The sequence below is a fragment of the Panicum virgatum genome, chromosome 9K (genome assembly GCF_016808335.1).
Source record: "Panicum virgatum strain AP13 chromosome 9K, P.virgatum_v5, whole genome shotgun sequence".
Classification (NCBI taxonomy): domain Eukaryota; kingdom Viridiplantae; phylum Streptophyta; class Magnoliopsida; order Poales; family Poaceae; genus Panicum; species Panicum virgatum.
Genome location: NC_053144.1, coordinates 59,418,539 through 59,437,155, shown reverse-complemented (window position 1 = coordinate 59,437,155; position 18,617 = coordinate 59,418,539). Strand labels below are relative to the sequence as shown.

The window sequence follows — 18,617 nt, the reverse complement described above, 5'->3', positions numbered from 1 at the left end:
TAAAAGGAGGGAGCGCCGCTAGAAAACCTCAGGCTGGGCAAGAGCCAAGGCCAGCAGAGGATAGGTTCATTCACACAACCAAGACAATACATCTCCCAGTGGACGTAGGGTATTACGCTCCGGCGGCCCGAACCACTCTAAATCGAGTGTTCTTGAGTCCTTGTCTCAGCGAAGATCCAGCCCCATCGCCTAGTACTTCCCCGAGTACTCCCTCACTGGGAATAGGCGGGTGCGCTCCGCCACCCGGCTGTGGGTACCCCTAAAAATCCCCACAACAAACATAAAAACAGAATTACAAACCAAGTTCCAATTTAACAAAGTACTCTTCAAACCAACGTAACAGAAGTTCATCAGAGTCCTTTATTTTAGCGGAAAGTAAACACGAGAACTAAAGACGATACGGATGTCTCGAGAAAGCCCGATACAAGACATCACTCGTTCTTGTCATCGTTGGCCGGGGACGCATCCCACTCCACGGACCAACCAGGCGGAAGAGTGCAAGGCCAGGTCAAACTGGCAATCATATCCTCAAAGGTTTCACCTGAAACAAAATATAGCCACAAGTAAGGCTGAGTATTCTAATACTCAGCAAGGCTTACCCGACTGAGGGTATACTTATCCCTTTATCTAGACATGCAAGGCTTTTGGCTTGCGGAGTTTGTTTTGCCGAAAAGCGATAAAGAGTGGGTCCTTAATTGCAGGTTTTAGCTTTCAGGTTCTAGTTCAATTACCCATTCTAAGTGAGCATCTATCCAACAACATACATGGTGAACAAAACTTATCTTTCATCAATTAAACATATTCATCATCGTCATCAAGTTCCACTTCTTACTCTATGTAGCAGAAGGGTTAAGCAGTCCCAAACCGTGAGAAGTGGACGATTCGAATCGAATTTGTTAACCTTGCAAGGCAGACCTAAACACACGTCACGTGGTTACTCGCAGAGTCACACGTGCAACATTTCCCCTTTCTTCCCGGGTTGTGGATCAGGATCACCGTCCTCGACTACAGAGTACGACGACTCTGCACCCGCATGTGCGCGCATGAGAAACGACGTTCAAAGAAGGTGAAAGTAAAGTCCACTTGCCGGTCCAATCAGGTACTTAAGCTTACCGATTACCATATTCTCGGCATGTGTCTAGTACGTTCAAACGCTTAACCACCACTACCACACACTGCGGCCTTATCAAATTTCACTAAACAGACGGGGCATCACAAGTACCACAGCCCCGCCCGTAAGCCTTATAGTTACAGCAGGTATTAAACAACCAACTCCTATAATTCTCGCGAGTGACAGGAAATCACTCGACTTCTACCGAACAATTAGCATAGCCAACTAGCGACCTACACATACTAGTGTTCAAGCATAGGTACCTAGGATCATGCCACTAAGGTTCCAATCAACTCCTGTAACTTAGATGCACCAGTGGATAGAACAATAATAAGTTGCATAAGTTTACAATAATAGGAAATGCTCCGGGGCTTGCCTTCCTGGGCGTAGCTGGATCTGGGCTCTTCCGAAATCGGGTTCGGGTCTTGCGCAGCTTCAGTTAGATTAACTTGAGCTTCGCGCTGCTCACTCTCGGACTCGGGCACCAGCTCGTAAGTTCCGTCAGCGAGAGTTGTAGTATCTATATGAGATGCACATGGGTGAGTTGTTGGGATGATATTAATTCATGAATTATTTCACAAAAAAGAAGTAAACCAACAAAACTCAAATCGAAAATAACCCACTATCATTTTTCTTTCATTCGGCAATCGTTTATAGAGTAGAAAACAATATTAGTTAGTTCATAAAATCAACGTGGGGTTTTCATCATAGACAAAACCATACAAAAGTTGTTTCCTTAAATAAAACTAATGATAACATACTTTGTCCAAAACTATAGTTACACATAGTTTATGAGTCTTAAATTTTTACAGAGGAGTCTACATAGGATCCTAAACACACTTAAAATTTATCAAAAAATTTCTATAAAAATAAACAGGAATAATAAAATTGGCAAAATTAACTCACATATAACAAGACTATTTAATATAGAGAGTTGCAAAGTGTTTTTGCCTCTCCAATTTTGTATTCTAACTTATCTTATGAAGACTAAGCCATGGTAATATTTTCAGATTTTTCCATATGCAACAACTATTTATCACAAAATAGCACCATCTTTAAGGATTAATTCACAAAGCTAGTTACACAAATCTAAAAATAATGAAACTTATACAGTGGTGTTCATTTCGTATTGTGAGTACACAGAAAAAGTTTCCTTCTCATATATATAACATAACATTCAGAAATAAAAATCAAAATATTTTACTAGATCTAGCCAAGATTTGGGTTTCATCTAGTTACAAAGATCAACTGGTGCTCAAATTTTTACACAACACTAATCATGGCATGGATTAGCTACCAACCAAAAATCACTTATAGATTCTAAGTAGAACTCCTAGAACAATTATAGTCTATGAAATCTAATCTTTTTCCTAGATTAAAATACAGACAGAAAATAAATATGTGCATGTAATGAAAGTTGTAGATCTTGTTGCAAGGATTCCAAAACATTTGGATTTGCATTTTTATGATTTTTCTACGAATTTATATTGATTTTGCAAGTTTGCTGGTTTGGAAAAGAAAAAGGAAAAAGGACTTCTTTTTGCACAAAGGCCCCTGGAAGACTTTTTCTTCTCGCGAAGAGGCCCCTGGCCGGCGTTTGAAACAGGGGAGCGGCGGGCGGCCGGATTCCGGCGCCTGGGGCGGCCGGCGGCGAGGGGGAACATGGGGAAAAGCAAGAGGGCGGCGAGACGAACCTAGTGGTGGCCTTGGTTGGGCGCGGGGCGGCCTGAGGAGGCTCCTCCGTGGAACAGGGGTGGCGGCGGCGGCGGTCCGGTGGCCCGGGGCGGTGTCGAGCAGGTCGGGGAGCACCGGTGAGAGGCAAGGAAGCTAGCTGCAGGTGATGTTGGGCACGAGGATGGGTGGAGGGGCGAGCTCCGCAGCGAGCTAGGGGGCGGCGGCGCTAATGGCGGCGGCGTCGGCCATTCCAGGCGAAAGGGGCGTGCGGAGCTGGGTTTGCGAGCCCAGGAGGTGAGAAGGAAGGTTGGGGACGGCTCTGAGCTCGACGGGAGGCTCTAGACGATCAAGGGCGTGAGAAGAAGCGAGGGGCAGTCGGCCGGCTCGGCACGGCGTCGCCGTGGCACCTCGGCGTTCATTCTCGACGTGCGCGCAAGGGGGCAGTGCCGCGTGGCGAGGTCGAACGAGTTGGAGGGGGCCGGGTTGGGCGAACCCAGTGCCGGGGAGGTGGCCTGGCCGGGCGGGCGGCGCGTGGCCGGCGGCCTCGCACACGGCCTGCGCTGGACCGGGGAGGGGAGAGAGCAAAGAGAAGAGAGAATTAGAGGTTTGATCCAAAATTCGAATTTTTCTCAAAGATTCTTTTTGAAACATGAGAAACTTTGAATATGAAAATTGTAGAGGATTTTGAATTCTACACTTTTCGTTTCAGGCACCAATTGGTTTGAGACTCCGTTCATAAGTTAATTTGAAATCCCGACGAATGTACGCTATTCGTCGGTTCGAATTTGAAATTCAAATTTTCTTCAACTTTTGTATCGAAACTCGAAAATATTTGCACATGAAAGTTGTTTCACATCAAAAATGCTACAACTTTGATTTTGGGCAAAAATTTTGTTTGAGCTATGTTTTTGAAATTATTCTCTAAGAATATTTGTTTAAAACTTGAAAAGAATACACTTAAAACCTTTAAAACCTTGCTTCAAATGATTCGTCATTTCATGTGCGAAACTTCACTTTCTCACTTTGACTTCAACTAGACTTTGATTTATCGTGATGTTAAAGACATGCCAACTCAAATTCATATGCATACTAGCATTGGATTAAAAATTATTTAAGGTTTCCAAACTATGCACAAATACACATACCCACGCATTTATTTCGACGTTTCTCGGTTAAAGGTGCAGGATTTGACGCTAATGACCCTGGTTTAACTAATTAAACACCTGGGGTGTTACAATAATGTCCTCCTCCATGGCATCGAAGTAGGTATCGCTAACTAAAAAAAACCTTACATATTAGTTGTGTACTGCATATGGGCCATTCACACAATATATGCATGTTTGATGTAACCTAGTGTGTCTATTCATGCCATTGATGAGAAATAAAATCATTGCGCAGAATTATGAAAAGAAAGAAGATCAGTGTAGGTTACTGATCATACTCTGTTGCATTTCTTCCTGTTGCGCAGGGACTAGTAAATCGAGATCAAAATCATCTTGTTCATCAGGAACATCAAAGACGATATCTCCATCTGCTTGCTGTTCAATATTAGCAGGCTGCACATTGAGGTCTGGTATGGCTTCTTCATCTGGTTGGTGTTCATCATAAGTAGGCCACACATTGAGGTCAGGTATGGCCTATCCAATTGCTTGGTGCTCATCATCAGCATCCACTACAGTAAGGTAAGCACAAATGTATATAGCCAATTTCATTATGGTACTCATAACAATTATAGAGATGAAGTCATGAAAGCACTTGCCTGAACTGATTCCTTCATTTTGCCATCCAGCAATCTCACTTCCAACAAGTTGTGCTTCCTGTGCTTCATGGAATTGGAAGAGTTGTTCCTCATCCGGTGGCCCCTGATTCAGGTCTGTTAAGGCTGCATGGATTGGGAATGGTGGTTCATCTGGTGGCTCCTCAGCGTCTCCTAGATCTGGTGGTTGTAAGTTGAGATAAAAAACCATGGGAGCTGGAGCACTCTAAGCTGTGAGCATCAAATGAAAGGAGGAGAGGAAGAGTTGTCTGGTGGCAACAGGCGTGTGCTTTAGTTGTAGTATGTGAAACCGACTTCAAATTGAAATTTCAAATGTATGGTTGTGGTTTTTTTTTCTGCTTACTTCCATTTGTGAAATGTGGTTGTGTATATTGTGTGGCTGTTGTTGTCCCACGTGGGTGATATTTATGAGGCACCGTGTACGGTCTGTTGTGATGAATTCTCTGGATGCAATGATTACTGACTGGGTTCGAATAAAGAGAGCAGGGTCACATGCGTAATTTTACATCTCTGCTAATCTAACTTTGAAATTTGAGAATTCCATCTTTTTTGGGACGTAGGGAGTAATTATTTTGGGACGGAGCAGACCCGTAGCTTGGGTTGTCGCTGTCCGTCTGTCCCATCGAGACACCGCGAATCTAGCGCCCCCTGGAGCCCTCTTCCCTAAGCCAGTGAGTGTGAGATCCCTGCCTGGTCTGCGTGCGACGCGATCCGCCGCAAGACGCATGCGCGTACCTCCAGCTTGATAGCCAGGAGCCATCGTCCGTATGCACTAGGGTGCTGTTTACTTTCATTTAGCTTATAATTTAAGCGTGCCGAGACGAGCAAAGTTTTTCTCGCTTCTCGATTTTTGCTTACCATAGTTCAAAATTTTAAAGCGGTTACTGCAGAAGTGAAAATAAAAAAATGTTTGATGAAATTATCACTTATTTTTGTCGATAAGTCGATTATAATCGGAGCCGCGGATCACGGACTCTAGAGTGGTGCCCCATGCTACCGCCGTACCGCGACGTCAGCTCGCCGGATATTCAGGCCCTGTTTGGTTTAGTTCTAGTACTACTAGCACACAATTCTTGAAAAAAGAATCTTCAATGCATGGTGTACTAAACGAAGTTTATTTGCAAAACCTTTTCACGGATGAGTGTAACTTTTCACGACGAATCTAATGATAGTAATTAATCGATGATTGGCTATAGTGATGCTACAGTAACCATTCTCGAATCGTGCGGTAAAAAAACTCATTAGATTCGTCTCGCGAAGTAGTACAGCGCTGTGGAGTTAGTTTTGTAAATTACCTTTATTTAGTACCTCTAATTATTGATCAAAATTTTTGTGCTACTTGTGCTATTTTCATCCAAACAGGGCCTCAGCATCCGGCAACAACCCATCGGGCGGCCGACCGGACCGCCGGCGCCGCTAGTGCCAGGCACGTGGGTCCAAGTCAGCCGGGTGTGGGGTGCAGCATCCTTTTTTTTTTTGGGACCGAACCGGGCGGTGGCGTCCATCGGGACCGGACCGGATAGTGCGGTCGCAGACCGCTGACGGGCGGTGGCGCGGCCGCAAGCCCGCAACGCCAGCAAAACAGGGTACGCGGCAGAAGCCAAGCCAAGAGCCAGCGGTGGTGGCCCAGTAAGGCCTCGTTCGGTTTCTCCAAATCCGGCCCGGAACGGCCTCCAATCCGGCCGGAATGAAGTGGCCCGATTTGAAACCAAGTCTGGGCTGGAATCGTCGTTCGTTTTTGGTGCCCGGATTGAAAACAGGCCCGGTTCGGCCTCCTTCCACCCCGTTCCGGCCCGGTTTCAATCCCCACCTCCCACCCTCCGGATCCAATCCGGATCGACGCGGAGAGGGGAGGGCAACGGGGCACGGGGCGCAGCTGGCGGCGCGTGGAGAGGGGAGGGCGACGGTGCAGCGGCACGGCGGCGCACCGGCAGTGAGCTTGTCCTCCGTCGCCTTCTCACCAGTAAGCCACAGCCCTCGTCTTCCTTGCCTTCTCTCCCCAGTGCTAGGTTCTTGCTCGGGTTCCTGGTGAGGAGCATCCCAACGGAGGGGGGCGACGAGGCCGAGAGGCGCGGTGGCAGCGGCAGCGGCAGCGGCGACGCCGTGCTCCCACCCTCCATTGCCATTGGTTATGCCCTCTGACGAATTGGGGAGTGTTCTTGGGGTGGATCTGATGGGACTTTGATTGAGGACTGGGACTCTGACGATGCAGTGGCCTTTGTTTGCTATGGCTGATGCGCAGTATAGGTTGCCATCTTTGGTTGCAGTGATTGTTGTCAACCTCCTCCCAAGGGTCGCCATTTGTATTGTGTAAGCAAAAGTTTCAAGGGTGACTGCTAGACCAAAGGGTTAGCCGTACCAATACCAAAACATGGAAAGTTTGATGATTTTTACTAGAAGCGCTCTATTGTTGTACTTGAACGATGATGTAGATGTCAAGCGAAGCACTGGGTAGAAATAAAGCAGACTGGCTTTTTTATCAATTACTGGGTGTGAGGATCTAATATTGCCCAAAATAGTATTACACTTGAATGTATTACACATTTCAGAAACAGTATTACACATGTTCTTGGTCGTGTATGTGTTACACTTGAATGAACATATTTCAGATATAGTATATCACTCTTTTATAATCCATGGCAGACATGGATATGATATAATCCATAGTAATGTCTGCATGTGTTACCAATGTCCATCTTTGATCTGCCTGCACAGAATAGTTCAGATAACATGAAATATTTTGAAGGCTCATGCACCTGACTAGTGACTACATTTGCACTTACATACTTGCTGCTAGCATTATTGTACAGCATCAGTACATAGACAGCAATGCGCCAATGCCAAATAGTTGAGCATTAAGTTGCGTGTTGTCCTCAAATTCAAAGTTTATAATGATCATGCTTATCTCGGTGTGGTTCTATTATCTCTTAGGGCATGTACACGTCTGTGTGCCGTCTGCAAGAGGTAGATTTTGCAAAAAAAACACCCCAGCGCACGGAGACGACGACGCCCTCGTCGCCTCGCGAGGCGACGGCGCGGGCTCGTTGCCCAACGTAAGGAGACGACAACGCTGCCCTGTTGTGCGATGTGTTGTGGCTCGTCGACGGCAGCCAAGGATCAGGTGTGGAACTGCGGATGACCACGTTTTTGGCGTGAGTGGAGGTCGTTGCTGTAGAGCTGCCTGCCGATGTCGTCGCAGCAGAAGCCAACCGCGGCACCGCCAGCGCTGGCTGCTGTGCCGCAAGCCGAGCTCGCCAAGCCGACCGCGGCACCGCCGGCGCTGCCTGCCGCGCCGTCGCGCCTTGCCGCCTGCCTCGCCGAGCTGCGTGATCACGCCAGGGGCTCCATCGGCTACACAGCCAAAAGGGCTCCGCCGGCGTGTCCCCATCGCAGCCAGGCAGAGCCCCCGGCGGGCGGCGCGCCGCGCGGATCCGGCCGGCGCGAAAGTATGAGCGGCTGTGGCTCCCGGACTTCGTCTCTGGCAGCGATGCCGGCGCACGGGGTGGATCCGGCCTATAGGAATTCGGCGCCCGGCTCTACCCTGCTGGTGGTGGTGGAGCAACAGAAGAGCTCAACATGTTCTTGTGGCCGGCGGAACAAAAACACTATGTGCTAGCAGTGGAAGAGAGCTCCGAGAGAGAAACAGGACAATCTGGAACACACCAGAGAGATCCAGCTTAGGAACTAGTTTGGTCTTTTTCGTTGTTGTTTTTTTTATTTATGCTTTAAGAGACAATCCTAAGACATTGCTATATTTATGGTTTATGTTTGATCATGTTTATCAATTAGCAACACAATAGTATACACAAATCTTATGTATAACTAATCATGCCTATATTAAAGGATTGGCAAGAGTATTAAATAATTAACAGACAACTAAATAGACGATGGGTTGTATGTACTGTCTATTTTACTGTCTTCATGTACCGTGACATCATCATACAGATAGCAATCTGTCTATGGGTTGTACACGCCCTTACTCACAGAAACAGTGACAACTAATGCTGAAGTATTTGATATGTTGTTATGAACGCTGATGGGATCGAGAGGAGAGAGCGCTGAGGGAACCGAACTCCTAAGAACAATCCTTTTACATCTCAGCTTATTTTAAATAGACTGTGACTTTTTATTTTTGACGACACCTGAAGATACGGCGGACACCCTCCGCGTGCTGGATCTGCACGTATGTCGTCGCCTGGATCCCATGGAGACCATCGGAACGAGAGGGGTGCACGGGCCCGGCCACCTGGAATTAATCGGGATTGCGACCAGCGGAGACATCCTCGTGGCGGCCGGTAGCGAAATGTGGTGGCGCTAGGTAGTGCATCCCCGCCTGCGGCAAAGAGGAAACAGCCTCCCCTATCGCCGCTGCCGCAGAGTTGGAGTTCACCGATCGCGGAAACAACACCTTGCTCACGCATGAAGACAGCATAACATCGGCGTGATTGCTGGTGGCCGTCTGACGGGGCGAGGATGCGCTCCCCTTTGCCAAGGTCGACCGCCATCAAGGCTGCCTCGTGCATCTTCCGGCGCATCTCCTGTAGCCGTCTCCACGCCAGGAGACGGCGTGCTGCAGCCTGCAGACGCACTGCCGCCTGGATGAATGAAGCCGCTTGGTCTTGTTGCTCCTTGCGCATCACGCGGACGAGCCGTCGCGCCACGAACTTGCGCGTTGCCGCTTGTAGGTGCATGACCGCCTCTCTCTTTCGCTCAAGTTGTATCATCTCCTGGAGAGCGGCTTGTATCTTTGGGAGTCGCACATCTGCAGTGGAACCTGGCACGGGGCTGGGGGCGGTGAACGACGGGAAGGCGGCCGTGGCCATGGTGGCGGCGTCCGTGAAGGAAGGGCTCCCCAACGAAGTAGATCCATACCCCGGCATCCCGTAGGAGAAGGGCGCGCTGGATGTCGGCGAAGACGTTGGGGGTGCCGTGGACAGCGTGGCGGCGGCCGTCGATGAAGAACTCGCCAGGGTTGTAGATCCGTACCCTGGCATCCCATAGGGCATGGACGCCGTGGGGTTCAACGTCGGTGGCGGTTGAAGGCGCGACTCCATAGAGGTGATGCGCGACTCCATAGAGGTGAAGCGCGTCTCCATGTCGCCCATGCTGCTCAACAGCTTGGTCATCATGGCTGCCAGACCCTCCATGGTTGGCGGCGGCAGTGGTGGCTCAGACTTGTCGTCGCCTGGCATAGCTGATACCAGATTGTTATGAACGCTGATGGGATCGAGAGGAGAGAGCACTGAGGGAAGCGGCGGCGGCGCTACAGTACCCGCGGCGCTACAGTACCACGGGTACTGTTCACGAGATGCGGGCTGCGAGGGCGAGAGCTGCGGCGGCTAGGGTTGGGGGCGCTGGGAACGCCGGCCGCGGGGCTTCGCCCACGGCCGGCAAGAGGGAAGGAATTTCCTTCTAATCTTTTGCTTGATTAGATTGATACATCTCCTCTCCTTATATAGAGAGGTTTACTTGACTCTCCTAAGCAAGCGACTAATAAACTCTAATGGGCTAAGGCCCAATAAGCCCTTGACTCCTCTAACATATGTGCTCCAATCTTGAGATCTTCCCTGACCATGTAGCAATAGTCTGTGCTTAACTGATGAAGCGAGTGAGGCCTTGAAGGTAATGGTTAGTGTTAGCTTACCGGAGAGTGATGTAAAGGTGGATGATATCTTCATTTTGCTGGAACTTGTGGAAGTAGTTCCCTGTAGAGTCTAACAATTACATCCTGTCAAGACCAACAAATGAGCAGTAGATTACAGTTAGTCATATATAGCTTGCTAGTATTAAGAACATGAAAACAATGTAATTGACTGTTACATAGCTTATTTTGTTGAATAAGCATGTCCTGAGCTTTACATGTTGGTTTGTTGCAGGAGGCTTCTAGGTCAATACTCAAGCTGCTAGAAAGGCATAGGACAAGGCCATGATCTGAGTATAAGAGGATTTATCATGCTATTTTATCCTGCATTATCATAAGTTACCTACCCGGATTTTGAGAATGAGCCTTCTCAGTTTTGTTTATTTGTTGCTTTGACAATCTTTCAAACATGACTCAATAGGTCTCTTATGTAAAGACTCACACTTGGGTATTTATTTTCAGTTTGTTTGAGATTATACGGTGAAGATTCAAATTTTGTATCTTGAGATTTTTTCAAAGAAAAAAATTAGAGAGCAGAATTTTTTCAAAGAAAATTTAGGGGAGAGGGAACCTTCAAGAAAATATTTGAAAAAAATGTACGAAATAAATTAAAAAATTCAAGAAAAAAATTACAAGAGAATTTTTTTTACATAAAAAATAAAAAACTTAGATAAAAATAAATTAAAAAATAAAAAAAAATAAAAAAAAAACTAGATCTGCCGGGCCGGCGTTGGGGGCGAGCGCTAGGGCTGGAAAAATAGCTCGAGGCTCGCGAGCCAGTTCGAGCTCGCTTCGGCTCGGCTCGGAGCGGCTCGCGAGCCTCCAACGAGCCGAGCCGAGCCTACTTCTCAAGCTCGCGAAAATGACGAGCCGAGTCGTGTCGGCTCGCGAGCTCAGTCCACTGAGGCTCATAATGGCCCATAAGCTATTTTGAAACACTCTAACACTAACCTGTGGTGTGACAATATCAATATTAATCTATATCTATGCTTAACATGATTATTGTTTATTGATTACTTTCAACATATGTATACGCTTTATATATATACATATATATATACATATACATATATATACACATACATATATATACATATACATATATATACACATACATATATATACACACACACTAGTCATATACTAACTGCATAATATATATTTTGTGCCAGGCTCGCGAGCCGGCTTCGAGCCGAGCCGAGCTCGGCTCGGCTCGTTTCCAGCCCTAGCGAGCGCCGCCGCGCCTCCCGCCGCCAACCCGTCTCCGTAGCGCCTCCCCGGCCGCCGGCCTGCAGTGCCTCCCCCGCCGCTGTCTCGCCGTCGGCCCCGCCGAGATCCGCTCCTCCTGTCGCGGCCCCACCGGGATGCATCTGGAGCAGAGGAATGGGGAGAGGACTGGGAGAGAGAGGAAGGAAAGGGAGGTCGGGAGCGCGAGATCCAGATGTGGGAAAGGGACAGCGAAGGCGGAGCATTGGGCCCACATGTGATGGTGATGAAAAAAAATCGACCGCTCACTCCAAAACTTACGGTTGAGTGTAAAATCATCATTGGGTTTTCCCGCGAAGATGCGGGCGGCGGCAGCTGATGGCCAGCTTTCCTTCGCATGTCGGCATGTGCAAGCTGCAAGAGGAGGATGCGGAAAAGGATCGGTGGGCTTGCCGCTTGCCGTTTTGGCACTGTGCGACCACGATCGTGCTCCACCTCAAAAGGACGGGAGGGATCAACGGATTTTCTAAGCAGCCAGCCAGGTCATAATTGGAATCGAAATACCCAAACCTTGCTGTCCTGTTTCCTCATTGACTTTATTCGCCTCCAACAAGAAAAGGCTGTTGTATTTCACAGTTCTAGAAAGCTAATAATTTTTTTCTACAGAAATATCTCACGAAAATTGATCAAACAACCATCTCTTCCTAGCGATAAAAATCATACGTGGCGCATTAATGATTGGGGCGTTGTTATAACAGACCCTCGAAACAGGGTGTGAAAAATTCAGTTCAAAATTGCAATGCTCCTAAATTTTTACAATCTTTGAATACAATTTTCTCAAACTAAAGTTTTGTCAGTTGTAAATAAATTTGACATTTTGGATGATGATCTCCGACTTGATCGCGGAGTTGTTGGAATGGTAAAGTGGGAAGGGCATCGTGGTCATCTCGCCCGCCCACGTTGCGCCGCGCCCGGCCCGGTTCGTTATATCACCAGTCACCACCGCCTGGGCGTCTCCACCCTGAGGCCGGACAAACCCGCGTCGGCCTGCCCCGACCCTCCCCCGTGCTCTGGTCCTCCCGCGACCGTTCCAAATTCCTCCTCGCGTTCGTATTCCACGCGGCGACGTCGCCATCGCGGCCGCCGCTCCGCTCCTCTTCCTTCGCCTATACGTAGGAACCCGCCGCTGCGGCCGCCTCCCCAAACCCTAAGCCTTTTTCCCTCCCACCCGCACGCTCCGGTGCGACGCGGCTCGCTCTTCACCCCGCAGATCGCCTGCGATGGGATCCAAGGACCAGGGCGGAGGGGCCGCCTCCTCGGGCGGCGGCTTCTTCTCGTCGTTCGCCGCCGGCATGCGCACCTGGGGCACCGCCGTGCACAAATCCGTCAACGGGTGAGTCTTCCGGACCCCTGGTGCCCTCCCTCTGCCGCTCCTCTCCTCAGATCCGCCTGGAGCTACGCCGTTGGAGCTCTGAGAGAGCTGATCGGCGGGGATCGGGACCACTACGCCCCGTGATCTGGCGCTCCCGAGCCCGATCCCAGCTGCTTTTGCCGATCCCGCCGGGTGGTCCTGGCGAATTTTGAATTGGGTAGTTTGACTAAGCTCAAGCTTTGGTAGTCAGTAACTGTATGGTATCGTTCGGTCAGTAAGCTTTGTAATTACCATTAAGTGATTTATGTGCTACTTGTGTGATGCCATAGATTCTTCACTTAAGAATGATAAAGTGGATGCTTGGTTGAATTATAATTCCACCTATGTATTTAAGTATCAAACATGTGTTGCTTTGAAGTTTATATGAAATATTCCAACTTAAAGTTTGTATGAAGTGACAGTACTGAATTTCGATGCCAACAGTTGAAGCTATATTTTGGTTTGACCTGCTTCAAAATGGACCTCATTTGGCACACGTGGCATCTGTTGCCTCTTCATTTAGCCTTTTTCTCTCTACTTTGTGCACATGGTTAATTGGCTGCCATTGATCTGCTTGGTAAACATTCGTTTTATAGTAGGCGAAACAGTTTGCCATTGCATTCCACTTTGTATTGAGCTGTTTCCCAAATGTCTGTAGGTTGCTCGGTTATGAGGGCCTTGAAGTTATTAACCCTGATGGAGGTTCGGATGACGCTGAAGAAGAGGCCTTGAGGGGGCGATGGAAGCAGGAGGTGAGGATAAGTGAATCATCTTTGAATAGTGTGTTGTTATGAAGTTACGAGGATAAATTGTATTTATTCACATAATCACATTCCACATGGATGACATATATAATTCCATGTTCCCTTTTATGTTGATATCAGCCACTTGAGCTAAAAAACATAGATCAACACTGAAGGAACACACATTTTTTCTGCTAAGTTGATTTCTTAAATCTTGCCCTTTTTTCATTAAGTGCACAAATATATTCTACTAATATCCAGTTGGATATCACAAAACCTTTGAACATGCTTAATTATTACTACAGTATTCCCCCATCTTTCATGGAGTATATTATACATGCTTAGAGTTTCATTTCATTATATTGTTTTGGGGTTAATCAACGTCTTCCAGTCTGAGATTTCCTTCTTCTGATATGAATCTACTCATTTGCTTGTCAGACCATCACCTTGTTAGTCAGTGGTATCCTACCTTGATTTTTTCTGACTACGCAACCACATGTTTACCGTAGTCCTGTTCACTGCAGGCTTGCTCGTAGGCCATGAAGTAGAGAGTGACTTGGTGGTTTAAATGAATAAATTCTCTATCTTTTGACAATTTGATGTGAATATGGATATTTTGAAGGCCATACTCTAAAACATACTCCCTCCTTCCTCGTTTATAAGGCGCACACGCATATCAAGATTCAAACATTTATATCTTTGACCAATAATTTAACTATTAATTTTTAATTTTTATAATGTAAATTTTATATGATTGGATTCGTCATCAAATATAGTTTACAATGATTATAAATTTATAATCATAAGTGATATAATATATGACAAATAAATGGTCAAAGTATTGTTTGGAAGACCGTGCCATGTTCCACCGTGCCTTATAAACGAGGAAGGAGGGAGTAGTAATGTCCACTGTGTATATCAATCAGTAGCGACTGTCCTGTTGCACACTAATTCTTTCTACATAAAACTATAACTATGATAATTTCTTGGTTTACGAATGCAAGTAATGAGTCATTTGGGCCGTGTATTGTAGTTGTTCGAAAATGATTGTGTCTATTACCGCACTTCCTATTCTGTATCTTGACACTGTGGCTAATTTGCAGGATCGTGATAGTTATTGGAAGATGATGCATAAATACATAGGATCAGATGTTACATCACTGGTGACACTTCCAGTCATCATTTTTGAACCAATGACAATGCTTCAGAAAATGGCTGAGGTTTGTACTGCTAAGTTCTGAATTAGAGCTCTCAAGATTTACACCATGGCCCTTCTGCCATAAAGATGTGTCTGCAATTTTTTGATCCTTGCAACTTTAAAAAACATTTCTGTGCGTAAACTGTAGATTATGGTTGGTTAAACTTTCCAATTTACCAAACAATCACATAAGTATGGTTAAACGATCTTACAGACTACATTATGGTTGCTGTTTGTTAGTAACATACTTGACATGCTGAACTACTTCATGTTGTCCTGCATCTCTGTTTACAAACTACATATAAGTCAAGGAATTAAAAAAAATGGAGCTAAATAACCTCATGGCGTGAAAAGCTTGTGATTTATTTGGCCATTCTGTGATATAAGTCTCTTCCTGTTCTCAATGAACCCCATGCAGAAAATAGCCTCTTTATCTTTCATGTGATGTGTTTGTGCTTATGTTTTTACCTGTTCCTACTGAGGGCAGTTGATGGAATACTGTGAGTTGTTGGACAAAGCAGATGAATGTGAGGATCCATACATGCGTATGGCCTATGCTGGTGAGTTTTTTCCCTCTTTCCCTCACCTACAACATCACTCTAATTCCATGTAATTGTTGGCTGAGCTTTTAACCAACTTTTCAGCTGCATGGGCTGTTTCGGTCTACTTTGCATTTCAACGTACATGGAAGCCTTTCAACCCGATCCTTGGAGAGACTTATGAGATGGTTAACCACCAGGGCATCACATTTCTTGCAGAGCAGGTTTTTCTAAGAATATCCTTTCAGAAATCTTTAATTCAAACGACTTATATAAAATATATTGCTAATTCTGCAATTTTTTTACCCTTATTTTGTCAGGTAAGCCATCATCCTCCAATGGGTGTTGCTCATTGTGAGAACGAGCATTTTACTTATGACATCACATCTAAGTTGAAGACCAAATTCTTGGGAAATTCAGTGGAAGTTTACCCAGTTGGAAGGTGAGTTGTTAGAATTTTATTTGTTTCTTGGAGATCTGAATTAACGCAATAATCAGCAAAACTTTTGAAGATTGTGTTGGAACCAGTTATTGAAACCATCAAATCTAAAGCCTGTTATATACTTCCGTATCACAGGACTAGGGTGACACTGAAAAAATCTGGCATTGTTTTTGATTTGGTGCCACCACTAACAAAGATTAACAACCTGATATTTGGGCGCACTTGGATTGATTCACCTGGAGAGATGGTCATGACAAACCTGACAACTGGAGACAAAGTTGTGCTATATTTCCAACCATGTGGTTGGTTCGGGTATGATATTGACCATCAATTTCTTGTTGCATTTGTAGCTGAGTGACTCGTGATGTTGCCAAATATTTAATTTTTGTATTATAGTACACCCTGTTTCATTTACCGTTGATTGGGAGGGTGGGGGGCAGTTCATTCAATTCTATTTTGCCAAGGGGTTGTCTCAATATGCTACATATTGTACATTCCAGGGCTGGTCGGTATGAGGTGGATGGGTATGTGTACAGTGCACAGGAAGAACCCAAAATAATGATTACAGGGAAATGGAATACATCTATGAGTTGCCAACCATGTGATCAAGAAGGCGAACCTCTTCCAGGCACCGAGCTGAAGGAGGTCATAGTTTGTTTCACTTTTTGTTTCTAGGGAGGATTAAGGATTTCTGTTATATTCATACCGTGCCTGTCTCATATTTGCGGATGCCACATCCACTTATCTGCTCATACAACTTACTACAGATCTGGAGACTCGCCCCTACCCCAAAGAATGACAAATACCAGTACACACACTTTGCTCACAAAATAAATAGCTTTGACACAGCACCTAAGAAGCTGTTGCCATCTGATTCCCGGTTGAGGCCTGATAGATATGCCCTTGAGATGGGTGACATGTCGAAGTCTAGCTCTGAAAAGAGCAGGTATTGCCCCTTTATCTCGAATTCAGACCACTCATCTGTAGCACCAGCAGTCTCATTTTATGATCGATGCTGCAATTTTGAGCACTCTGGCTGCCTTCCAATTTTGATATTAACCCCTGGGTTTCTGCAAAATTTTCAGGCTCGAGGAACAACAGAGAGCTGAGAAAAGAGTTCGCGAGGCCAAGGGTGAGCAATTTACTCCCAAATGGTTTAACTTGACAGATGCAGTCAGCCCTACCCCATGGGGTGACTTGGAGGTTTATGAATACAATGGCAAATACACCGAGCACCGAGCTGCCATAGACAGCTCCAATGTCGCCGACGAGACAGATATCACTTCGATCGAGTTCAACCCATGGCAGTACGGCAGCTCGTCCTCCCAATGATTTCTCATGGTCTGAACTCAGAAGCTGGCAAGCTTTATTGTTATTGTGTAAAACGCTCCCAGGCCTCGGTTTGCGCTGATTGTTGTGCTGTCAGCGGTTTTCATGCCTCTTTGTAGTATTATTATGACCTTCCTCGTGCCCCGTGCTATAACTATTCAGGAAGTAATGTATTTGCTGTAGTCCATGTACTGTCATTAATCTAGCAGAACTTGCAGAGTTCCATTGACCGTTGGGTGGAGTAGTTGTGAGGAACCCTCCAAATTGATCCCACCTAATCGAGTCATCGTCCATTGATCAACTTGATTAGAGGGAACTAACCCCGGTAGTCCTTGGAATGTGTCATGAGCACCGCTCAGGATTTAAACAAACTCCACGAGCACAACAGTAACACCATTACATAGGCACGTCCAACACACGAGATTATATTACAAAGCGGTTCAAAGTTTAATACAACAAGTCCTTAGAGTTTTTGCAGCGGAAAGTTTTACTACTAGCACTCCATTCATATCGCAAAATAAGAAGGTAACACTATATGCCGATAGTGCCCTTCACATAGCCACCGGCTATCTACTCCTCACCCGCACCTCCGTCCGCGGGGTAGAAGTAGCCGAACACGGCCTCCGGCTGCGCATTACCTGCAACAACTTTAACGATAGCACCATGAGTACAAAAGGTACTCGCAGGGTTTATCCGATATGGGTATATAATATCCCGACCTCAAGGAGAATGCATTTGGTTAGTAGCAAGGATAGGGTACGGTTAGAGGCGGAGCTCCCTATGCGGCATGGTGGGGCAGCTGCCCCACCTACCGCCGGAGTAGCACCACTAGAGAAACCCTTATCTTCCTCACTTCCGGCGAGTCGGGGAGCACAAACATGGAGCGCGGTGGCCGGCGGCCAGAACTAGCGGCGGCGGCTGTGTATCCTCCGCTCCGTGAGGGAGAGAAGAAAAGGCCCAGTTGGCCCAATGAGCCGGCCCAAGTCCAAGTGGAACTATTCCCCAAAGCTAAATCCCTAATTTCTCTGCTCTGCCGACTCCCAACCTCCCTCGCATCTGCACCAATGTCGTGCCTCCGCACTCCGCAGCAGCGCCGCCTACCACTGCGCCAGCGGCCAGAGGCGCCTCGGCCCCCAGCGGCCATCCGCCCGTTCGGCCTCGAGGCGGCGAGGCGTCAGCTCGCCTGCGGGCGGCTCTGATGGTGGAAGCCAGTGACGCCGGCAAGCCGACGTAGGCGTTGGCCACAGTCGCGGACGTAGCCGGGGAGAAGCTAATGGAGGGCGAGAGGGGGAAGCAGGCCGAGGTCGAGGCCGTGGCTCAGGCACCCCCAACACGATTAAATTGGACACTTTTTCTTGTTTGGTTGGTCTTTGTTGAATTAATGGACAATTATCTTCAAATGAGAGGTATGATCATCAAACAATGTTTAAATTTCCCATAGGTTAACTATTTGTGTACGTTTTTGCGATGTCTTTTAAAATTGTGTTTGCGATGTGCCCCACCTAAATTTTTTTTCAAGCTCCGCCACTGGGTACGGTATTTAACT

The 18,617-nt window shown here is 46.8% G+C and overlaps 1 protein-coding gene and 2 long non-coding RNA genes across 4 annotated transcripts; all 3 read left to right on the top strand.

The window, feature by feature from the left end:
• Positions 1–4,025: 4,025 nt before the first annotated feature.
• Positions 4,026–5,062, top strand: LOC120652845. Its single transcript, XR_005666661.1, has 2 exons — positions 4,026–4,467; positions 4,575–5,062. It is a non-coding gene; the product is annotated as an uncharacterized LOC120652845 (long non-coding RNA).
• Positions 5,063–6,340: 1,278 nt separating this feature from the next.
• LOC120652843 lies at positions 6,341–10,703 on the top strand. The gene is made up of 2 exons (XR_005666660.1): positions 6,341–6,525; positions 10,439–10,703. It is a non-coding gene; the product is annotated as an uncharacterized LOC120652843 (long non-coding RNA).
• Positions 10,704–12,427: 1,724 nt separating this feature from the next.
• LOC120652842 (oxysterol-binding protein-related protein 3C-like) lies at positions 12,428–17,300 on the top strand. 2 transcript variants are annotated; one of them, XM_039930778.1, is made up of 10 exons: positions 12,428–12,802; positions 13,479–13,572; positions 14,667–14,783; positions 15,249–15,321; positions 15,406–15,524; positions 15,621–15,742; positions 15,878–16,054; positions 16,243–16,387; positions 16,510–16,688; positions 16,828–17,300. In XM_039930778.1, exons 1-10 carry the CDS (start codon positions 12,690–12,692, stop codon positions 17,072–17,074), a joined length of 1,386 nt encoding a protein of 461 aa, XP_039786712.1. In that variant the 5' UTR covers positions 12,428–12,689; the 3' UTR covers positions 17,075–17,300. The 2 variants fall into 2 exon arrangements, with proteins under 2 accessions (XP_039786712.1, XP_039786711.1); XM_039930777.1 differs by having other exon boundaries at positions 12,436–12,802; positions 15,406–15,742.
• Positions 17,301–18,617: the final 1,317 nt, after the last annotated feature.

Bases quoted from the DNA above. Each gene is read 5' to 3' on its own strand.
- LOC120652842 (XM_039930777.1), top strand. From the start codon at position 12,690: ATGGGATCCAAGGACCAGGGCGGAGGGGCCGCCTCCTCGGGCGGCGGC. The intron at 12,803-13,478 runs GTGAGTCTTCCG...AAATGTCTGTAG, and splicing joins GTGCACAAATCCGTCAACGG to GTTGCTCGGTTATGAGGGCC. The intron at 15,743-15,877 runs GTGAGTTGTTAG...TCCGTATCACAG, and splicing joins GAAGTTTACCCAGTTGGAAG to GACTAGGGTGACACTGAAAA.